Genomic DNA, 9,970 nt, shown 5'->3' on the forward strand with positions numbered 1-9,970 from the left:
CCACATAATTAAGTAGATAAGCTAACCGAAATATGAAAATCTCTAACAATATACAACAGTCGGAAATAGGAATATGCCTCTTTTAATTTACATGGTTTAGAGCAACACTTGCTATAATCTCAAATTCTCAATCAGATAATGACATTAATAAAGAGCAAACTTGTGGTGCTGAACAATTTGGAGGACGTCAAAATTTTTATCTCCGAACTACGACTGCAATTGAGCAGTGAGGTTCACAAAGGCTTCTTCATGGCAAGGAATGGTAAGTCCTCCCATTGGATGGTTGAACCCGTATTCTTCTTCTGACCTACGTAACAAATCTTGGAACAATGGTTGGTCTAAGTAAGATAACGGCACTACAAACCGTTTCTTTTGGATTTCTCCAACGTACACGGCCAAATGTCCTTTGGGAACATCTGATTGGTGTTTGTTATGTAGTTTGATCATTTGTTTCAGATTAGCAACCAAAGAATGCACACGGAAAACACCCATGTATCTGCAGTGAGAAAGCACGGTTTTTTAGTTGAATGAAGGAATTGAAGTGAGGAACTGGATCTGGTAGGTTGGCTTTAATTTGATGGCGGTCTTCGACTTTTATTTATAGTACCTTGTATTTGCAAGTAGAGGAAAATGGGAAATCTGATAATGGAGGAATGGAGGAGGATTTAATTTCTAGATGGGGTATAAGTCATGTCATGTGTTGCATCACATGGCTTTACTCAGTTAAGCTCATCTTATTTAATCCATACAATGAATTCCATGCATCATTTGTTCTCAATGGAATCATGATCAGAAACTAGTCAGAACAGAAACGACAACTCTTTTTTATAATAGGAAACATTAATTTCATGTTTGCTACAGAAGAACTTGATTTTTTTTTTGTTGACCGACTAAATTCACAGAATCAAAATGCATTACCACTTGCATTTGAAAGAATGACAGGTTTTTTATGTGTTCAAGTTGGCCAACACTTTGGGGGTTGCTTGCAGAGTGATGATGACCCTTACAATCTCTTTGAAAGGTACATAAATGGCGGCCTGATTTGCGGTGAGAATTGAGGAAATGGATGTATAATAGCCCATTGTTTTATTTTCACAACCTCTTAGAAATCAAAATACTTCCAAAGATGCCAATTATTGCTAGTTTTGACACTTTGCACTGTCAATCCTCATGGAGTGGGACCATGGTCAGTATTTATTCTCTCCTGTATTTATCTCTGATTCTTATTCACGTAATGGGCTTCAAGCCGCAAGCAACTGAACTATCATACCAAAGGAGAATGGAAATTTTCAAAATCAATTTTTAAAGTTGAAGAGAAATAAGAATGGAAATAGTTTTCCTTTGAAACAACGTTGTGTTTTGGTTCGAGAATGAAGGATTATTAGTTGAAAATATGATAGAAACCTGAAATATTAACTTAGGCCGACATTATAACTCAAAATGATGCATCGATTTATATAAATCCCCTTCGAAATTAGGTTACTAGTGAATGTCAGTTAATTATCAAGTACTACTGGTATAATGGACTGATATTTGTTGGTTTCGATTTCCGTCATTGTGAGATATAATAAAAACTCTGAAAGTACTAATTTTCCATTTCGTTTGTAAAAACGATAAAAAAACAGAAGAGATAAAAACCCTCGATCTGATCATGTTTAGGTGATAACCCGGCGATTCCAGGGTCAATCCAGCCACATTAAAATGTTGCTTAAACCAGTTTGCTCTCCTTTCCAGCTTCCCAGCTTCGAATATCTCCTTCTTCCGGACCTTCCACAGCCACCTCCCCTTCCTTCCATGGACTCCTCCTTCAACCACCTCTTTCTGACCATGGTCAGTTCCCCAAATCCTAACCACCTCCTAATCCCACCTCAAACCTCTTCATCTGACCCTCCACCTACTCGAATCCTAACCGCCATAACCAATTTACTCTTCCCAGACTCTTTAAAGATCCTACTTCTGTCTGACCATTTGCAACGTCAAGCCCAAGATGCCATCAACCCCTATGTGGCTCCAACCTCGGTTTAACTCTTTGTGGTGCCCTCATCCCCTCAAGCCGTTTAACCTGTGACTATGCTGGCACCCATCCCCCCACTTTGGTTTAAATGTCATTTGTTCTTCCTTCACCCATAGTACTGGTCTACAGCCTCTGTCCCCCTTCTAGGTTCTCTTCAGCGTTTCTTTATTTTTTATGTAATGGGGAAAATTTGGTTGATGATATGGGATCATGGTACATGACGTTTCCCCTTATTTTGCTAGTTGAACTTACTCTTTAGTGTTGAATACCCATTACACTGCCAATACTATTTTCAAGCAAAGGACGTGTTACGGAATTTTAGAATAACTGAAAACTAGACTAACGAAACATAGCCTATAGCTAATTATAACAAAATTGGCAATTTGAACTCATGACTTTCAATGTATATATTCTAGGAAACATACAGAGTCAAATATTACAAGGCCAAATGCTTGATGGTGGTGTAAAAAGAACTCGATTTACATCTATTCATATTCAAATGTCGAAAACGGGGATGCATGCCCTTTTAACATGGTCTAAATAACATCTATTATATTCTCTACAATATGATGATCATAAATTGAACATATATATTCATGGAGCCAAAGAGGATGAAAAATCTTCATGTCCTCAAACTATGAAATTTGTAATCGAGAAGTGACATCGACAAAGGCTTCTTCTTGGCAGGGAATGGTAAGTCCTCCCATCGGATGGTTGAACCCATATTCTTCCTCTGATCTACGTAGTAAATCTTGGAACAATGGTTGGTCCAAGTAAGATAAAGGAACAACGAACCGTTTCTTATGGATTCCTCCAACATACACAGCTAAATATCCTCTGGGAACATCTGGTTGGTGTTTGTTGTGCAGTTTGATCATTTGTTTCGCAGTAGAAACCAAAGAATGCAAGCGGAAAATAGCCATAACTTTGGACTGAAGATGACTTTGATCTTGAAAGAGAGAAGGAATAGTAGTGAACTTAAGAACTCCCAAACATGCAATTTGTATTTATACTGTCTTGTACTTGCAACTCGCCCGGCAAATAAGGGATCTGATAAAGAGGGAAGATGATGTAATTTCTGCACGGACCTACTTAGGTGTTGCCTCACATGGCATTGCTCACTTTTATCACTCATCAGAGGCTTTTCTTATCCACACAAATAAATATAAAAGAATATATATATGGCCTACTTGTTCTCTGAAGTCCTGATCAGAGATCAGAAACGAACAATAATGACAGTAAGGAAGAGAAGTGGGAGAGGATAAGTACTGCCCATGCCGTTGCCGGAATCATTCTAGTTGTTTTCAGTCTCTCTTTCTTTGTTTATCAACTACTTGTACACTGATAACAGGCTCTGAATCCCATTTGGTGATCCTGTGACACAAAAAGTATTCCGGTTTTGTTATTTAGGTTCAAACTAGATTTATTAGCTCCTCAAGTTTTCTAAATTCATTGTCAAATAGCTAGCTTGATAACAGCTCGAAAATAACTCGTTTCAGTAGTTCAAATAACTAACATATAACAATAGGACTACGCTCGGATGAAACAAGTTTAATTCAATACACTACCAGACAACAAAGGGTCAGCAACGAAATTCATCGACGGCCTTTTCCCATCAGTGAGTTATGACGGATCACCAAAAAATGAAAATTTCACATAAATTTTCCGATATCCTAAAAATGACGAAGGATTACCGATTACCATAAGAAAATAGCAATTAAGAAAAAGGAAAAGAACAAGACCTCTCAGTTAAAGGATATCTTGGACTACACCTAGAATCAAACATAATGGAACGCATATAGGAGCGCAAATAAACGAGCAAGATTGCAGTTTCCTACAATAGCTTCAACAGTTGTCTGTAAATCCACAAACCTTGGATGATCTATTATTGAAGGCGTTGACCCCGATTAATTTGAAAAATGTGTTTGAAGGTTTTATTGACTTTTGATTAAAACTCAAATTTCTAAAATCCTTGAAAGTGTCAAGCTGTGTAAGAAAGTAAATTCTTGCAGGTGTACATTCACAAAACAAATGTGTACATATGCAAGCAATGGGGAGTTAATTATGGCTGAGATATGGGAGCTAATTATGACCAAGAATATTTACTTGACTAATCTAGTAATATACAGTATTGTCTAATACACTCCTGCAGTCAAAGTGGGAGGTTCTCGAATGATGAAACTATCTCGAAAGTCATTAAAGAGTAGATCGAATGATGAAACTATCTCGAAAGTCATTAAAGAGTCATTAATACATACAAATTACTATAGAGAATAATTAATTGTTATACGACGAATGATGTCTACAAATAACAAAAACAAATACTCCCGTCGCCTCAAAATAAGTGTCTCCGTTTCTATTTTAGTTTATCCAAAGTAAGTGTCCACTTTAAAATAGGAATGGCAACGGGCCAGGTTCGGACCGGTTTTTAGAGTCCCCGTCCCTGAAACTGTTAACCATAACCATCCTCATAACCGTCCTGATCCCCATCGGGGATCTTATCGGTGATTCTTGTCGGGTCCCCGTGGTTTCTCCGATCCCCGTTGGGGAACCCGTTAAGAATAAAATAACCGTTACTCATTGGATTTACCGGACCCAGACGTGGACCCGAACCTGAACCTGAAAAAACACAGATTTCTCAAACAATTCGATCTCTAGCCAACTCTGCAGCTGCCTACAAATCCATAACTCATAAAAATAACAAACAAACCTTGAGTAAAAACATATACAGGGTTCTCAAATGAACCTCTCCTTATACAGCGTTCGCGTCTGTTCTTTAGTTTTAAAAATTAACAAAAAGGATTGTTGTACAATTTGGTTATTTGGTTAACTTTCAATGGATACATTTTGGTCCCTAATTTAAAAAAGGATCATTTGAAGAATGTTTAAAATAGAGAAAAATAACAAAAAGACCATTTGGCCCATGATTTTAACGGACTGTTAGACGGCCGTTTAGTTCAAGGATCAAATCCAACAGAAAGCGCATATCACAGGGACCAAAGCCATAATAAATGAAGTCCAAGAATCAAATCCATGAAAAAACAACATACCACAAGGAATAAACTCATAATATATTCATTTTATTAATATTGAATAATACAATATCGTGGGAATATATATAGGTATTTGGATTGATTTTTTTTTTTTAAAGATAAGCAACTTAAGAAAACATGAAATTAAGTTTAGCAACCACTTTATATAGTAGCCAACTTTTGTAGCAGATTTTGGTCTACAAGTATCATAAAAATAACTTGAATTGAAGAAATAATACTTGTCCTGATTTCAAACAAAATAGCATCTCCTCGATTACAATTGTGCAAATGGTTTAAAGCTGCTCATGATAACTTACAGATCATGAATTAATTCAAATCTCATATTTATATTTATGTTTACCAAATAAATTACCACGGTTGTTCCGTTCGAGGAACGGCAAAGGTTTCATCTTCACATGAACGATTTTCCGGGATGAGCTTTTGACCGGTATGATTTACAACTCTTTTGACAGAATAAGCAGTATCGAAATTCTAAAATGCAGCTCTAACTAATAGCCTCCTTACCCTAAATCAAGTCGAACTTATCAGGGAAATGAGACCTTCGAAATAATCTTCATTGCAAGGAATTTTAAGACCTCCTTCCGAGTTGTCGAAACCAAATTCTTCTTCCGCCCAATGTAAAAGCTCCCGGAACAAGGGGTGGTCCAAGGTAGACAACGGGATCACGTATCTCTTGTGAGTCTCTCCTACGTAAACAGCAAAATGGCCTTTCTTTCGGTAATCTGTAGCACCCAAACCATTCTTCTTCGGTGTGATGGACCGTTTGAGCTTCTGTTTGGCATTGGCTATTTTGATTATTCCCATACCCATGTCTTTAGACTATAAACTAAAAGAAGATTTTTTGGGTACTGAATCTTGGATTGAAATTTCCCAAGTCCTAAAGAAAAAGAGAGAGATATTTTTGGGTTTCTATAAATGGAAAGGAAGAAGTTGTACTAGAGTTCTTATGGTGATCGATGAGTCTTGGAATGGAACCTCTAAGACATATTGCTATATATAGCAAGAGAGATTTTGGGGCACCTTCAAATCGAAAGAAGCATCTAAAACTTAGGACTTATCAGATGAAGGCTTACAATAATCTAAGCAGCTAAGGCAAGACATGACAAAAGAGAATCACATGGGTATGGCTTGCTTTTTTAGAGGCATATCATACCCTACCACTTTGAAGATTTATCACCTATATATATGAATGAAGGTGTTTTGACTCAGGCTGTTTCTATTCAAACAACTCCCTAACTAATACTGGATTATTTAGACTTTTAAATAGCATTAAAGTGGAGGAATCTTATTCCACTTGGGTTTTCAGGATCAAATGGATATAGATTTGTCGGATGTTTGAATTAGGAGCATTATCTTAGCTACTGAACAATCAGACCCTAGTGGGCCGATGTGTTTGACTAACTTGAAATTCATTCAAGATTTGCAGCAAAACGTTAGCACCATTATTTGCTGTTAAAAGTTCGCCAAGCGAGACTACTACAGTCTGCGTGAAAGTAGTGATTTCAGTAAGAAGTTTTAGTTGGATATCTCTGGTCAAACAGAAACCCTTATAATACGGCAAAATAATGCAAGGTGCGCATCTTCTAGTTTGTAAGTATAGCTGTGGTGCGTATGGTCATATTAGCCACCTTTGTATCTAGTCCAATTAATATTCACACATGCCTTTTGTGGAAACTTTCATCATTCTAACATTGATTTATATGAGCAAAAACGAACATGAAACGCCGAACAAAAATCGAAGTACTAAAATGATATAAATGAATAGACTCGGTGACTCGGTGTAAAGTATCCTCTACATTGATGTGGACCTAAATGGCATCTTAGAGGAACAATGATATCTATATCGTGTTCAACATCTCTATCTGATTGTACGCTTCATTCATGGTCACTAGTTTATTATGGTGAAAGATTTCTTATAATGGTACCACGAACCTAAAGACCGAATTAAAAGTATCGAATGGGAAACCCTATAAAACAATGTTGGGGAATATTCAAAAATAATGTTTATAAGTTTTAGGGGTGTTTGAAATTGCTTATAAAAATAACTTATTAACTTATTCCGGTGTGACACCGGTAATAAGCACTTTTGAATGTTTGGACAAACAACATATACCGGTGCCAAACCGATAATGAGTTTTTAAAGAAGTTAAACTTTTCTGACTTATAATAAGTTGAAAATACTTTTATAGAAAAACATAAATTATTTCAAATAAACAATCCCAAACACCCATTTAAACGTTTTGGGTATCAATCTAATTAGGAAAAGAGAATTATACTTGAGTTTTAGTGGTTTTTTACTTTTCCCACATAGGAGCAAATTAAATGAAACCTATAAAATGGGTATATAAGTGACAGTTTCGTATAAGGAAAAGACGGCTGTTGAAAAGTCACCTTTGGTGACAGCTTGGACACGTGTCGCAAATGGTGATTATTGTTTTAAGAGTCACCAACTTTCTGTGACAGTTTTAACCTTCACTAGAATCCCTATATACAGCATCATATTTGCTGTCAATATTCACAAAAGCTCTTATATATACTCTTGTACCATGTTACTAAATAAGAGTTGGGATCATGTCAGACCAATCTATTTTCGTGAAACTATTTTTTTACATTTGAAACTTTACAGTAAAACGTTGTGAATGTAGCATTTACAGTGTTTTTGCTGTGAATGTTCGGATTTTTTTTTACCTTCACAGTGTTTTTGCTGTGAAGTTTCAAGTATAAAAATGTGATCTCACGAGTCTCACGAAAATAAACGGGTCTCACGTGAACCCAACCCTACTAAATAATCATGTTAATATACAAACATGATTATTAGTTTTTGAAGTCTTTGAAACCTCAATAAGTTCAATCCGTGTTATTATGCCACTTTGTGCGGTTTCTACATACGTTACTTCATGTATCTTAAGAATCAATTCGCCGGTAACCCGTAGCACTAATGTTTAATAGAACAATGAGGGAGGAATTGTTTTAAGCAAAGAGAACAATCGCCTTGAAGCAACAAGTAGTACATTACATCGTGTATCTTATTTATAAGCCATCCCTTAAGTTTTAGAACCCGAAAAACATGCATCTAGTCCATTTCTCATACATGCCTTTTCTGGAAACTTTCGTCGTTCTAACATTTATTTATATGGGAAAAAAGGAAGATGTCACTCCGAACAGAAGTTTAGGTACTAAATTAATGGTATTACATCCGACTACATTGATGTGGACCTAAATGGCATTATAGGTGAACAATAATATCGTTGTTCAACTATCTCTATCCGACAGTACGCTTCACTCACGATCACTAATTTTTTTTGATGGCAATGGATTTCTTCTAGAGGTACCACGAACCAGATGACGTATAAGCATTGAACGGAAACCCTACACAAACGTGGAAAGATTACTTCTCTTTGTTCGTTTGGCCTACAACACGGGCATCATCATTACATGCACAATGTTTATAATGGTACAATAACAGCATTATTGAGTTGTACTTTCAGTTGTATGTTTTAGTAAAGAGATGTATGAGGGCAGAGAATGATAAGATAAAACCAAATGTACATATCCCATCACCTGATACTAGTTTTATTTTGTTTTCTTATTACTTTAGATTATTAGGCTGTCAGAAGACATTGTCACATGAAAATAAGCTTTCCAGCTCGTGTAAGCCCAGGTACATATATATAAGTGGTGCTTATTTCACTCAAGACTTTTGCAATGTTTTAAAGCAAAAGAACGTCACAAATTAAGAGATAGACAGACTTTCCATCTTATGAATAAAATAGATTCTTTTACACCTTTATCAGTCATGATTACTTTTCGTTGAATGTTTAAATGCCTCTTAATCAGAGTATAAATTTCAATGTATTGTTTTACATCGAAAACTAAGATTTAAGTTATTGTTTTACATATATATTTTTTATATATAACGTGTTTATTTCACAATAAAAAACTTATTTACATGATTTTTCTAAACAACGTACGATTTCCCGGTTGGAGAGTGTGCACGGGTGGATGATCACGTGAAAAAATTTCATTTTTCGTAAGAGAAGGTGATAAATAGTGAAAGTTAACGTTATATTTTATAAATATAAATATGGTGACCTCCACATAATATGAAGTCATATTCATAGTAATTACCAATATTATATATGTGTAGATAGTTTACATTTATTACATTTTCACAAAAATGGATATATCTCACAAACATCCGTATATGTGCAGCTGTGAGCATCGAAACCGGGTAACTGCCTTTAAAATCGGAACAGTTTTGGAACTGTCGTTTCCAGAACCGGAACCGGTGTGATTGGTTCCAGTTCCTAAAATACGGAATCGAACGGGACTGTTTTCGGGTACGGTTCTTTTTTTTTTTTTTGAAACCATTAACAGCTGAATACCCGTCGGGTACCCGGTCCCACTGGCTACCCAGCAACGAAACTGGTGGGTACCCGCTGTTTTTTAGTAACTAATATTTTATATGTTTATTATAATTAATAAAATAAAATTGAAAATATGTATTTATTTTTATCTATGTAATTATTAGTTTTTATCGTATTAGTTTTCATTTTTGTAATAGACTAATAATTATGAAATGATTAAAAAAAACACCAGATACCCAGTACTGAAACAAGTTCGAAGCGGTTCCGGACCGGTTCCTAAATATCAAAAAACCAGTGTTACCACTTTCGGTTCCTATATTACAGGAACTGCCGGTTCCAATTCCGGTTCTGGTTCCATAATTTTTAGCGGGTGTCCGTCTTTGCCCACCCTTGTAGATTTCGAAGGACTTTTTCCTTTTTTTGGTTGATTTCGAAATAATTATAGAAGAACCATGATAGAAAGTTGAAAAAATAGTCTTTAATCCAAGAAAATTCCTTTCTTTATTTTTCAATGGGGCCCTTCCCCACTTTTTACA

At 35.8% G+C, this 9,970-nt stretch overlaps 2 protein-coding genes across 2 annotated transcripts; both read right to left on the bottom strand.

Annotated features, from left to right (window-relative positions):
• Nucleotides 1-207: 207 nt before the first annotated feature.
• On the bottom strand, nt 208-492 carry LOC112527785 (auxin-responsive protein SAUR22-like). Its single transcript, XM_025138585.1, has one exon. The coding sequence runs from the start codon at nt 490-492 to the stop codon at nt 208-210; it is 285 nt and encodes a 94-aa protein (XP_024994353.1).
• Nucleotides 493-2,426: 1,934 nt separating this feature from the next.
• On the bottom strand, nt 2,427-3,669 carry LOC112527622 (auxin-responsive protein SAUR21-like). Its single transcript, XM_025138363.1, has 2 exons — nt 3,583-3,669; nt 2,427-3,388 (listed from the first exon to the last, which is right to left on the bottom strand). The coding sequence occupies exon 2, from the start codon at nt 2,935-2,937 to the stop codon at nt 2,650-2,652; it is 288 nt and encodes a 95-aa protein (XP_024994131.1). The 5' UTR covers nt 2,938-3,388; nt 3,583-3,669; the 3' UTR covers nt 2,427-2,649.
• Between the last annotated feature and the right edge of the window lie 6,301 nt (nt 3,670-9,970).

Source organism: Cynara cardunculus (assembly GCF_001531365.2).
Source record: "Cynara cardunculus var. scolymus isolate 2C chromosome LG 15, CcrdV1, whole genome shotgun sequence".
Classification (NCBI taxonomy): Eukaryota; Viridiplantae; Streptophyta; class Magnoliopsida; order Asterales; family Asteraceae; genus Cynara; species Cynara cardunculus.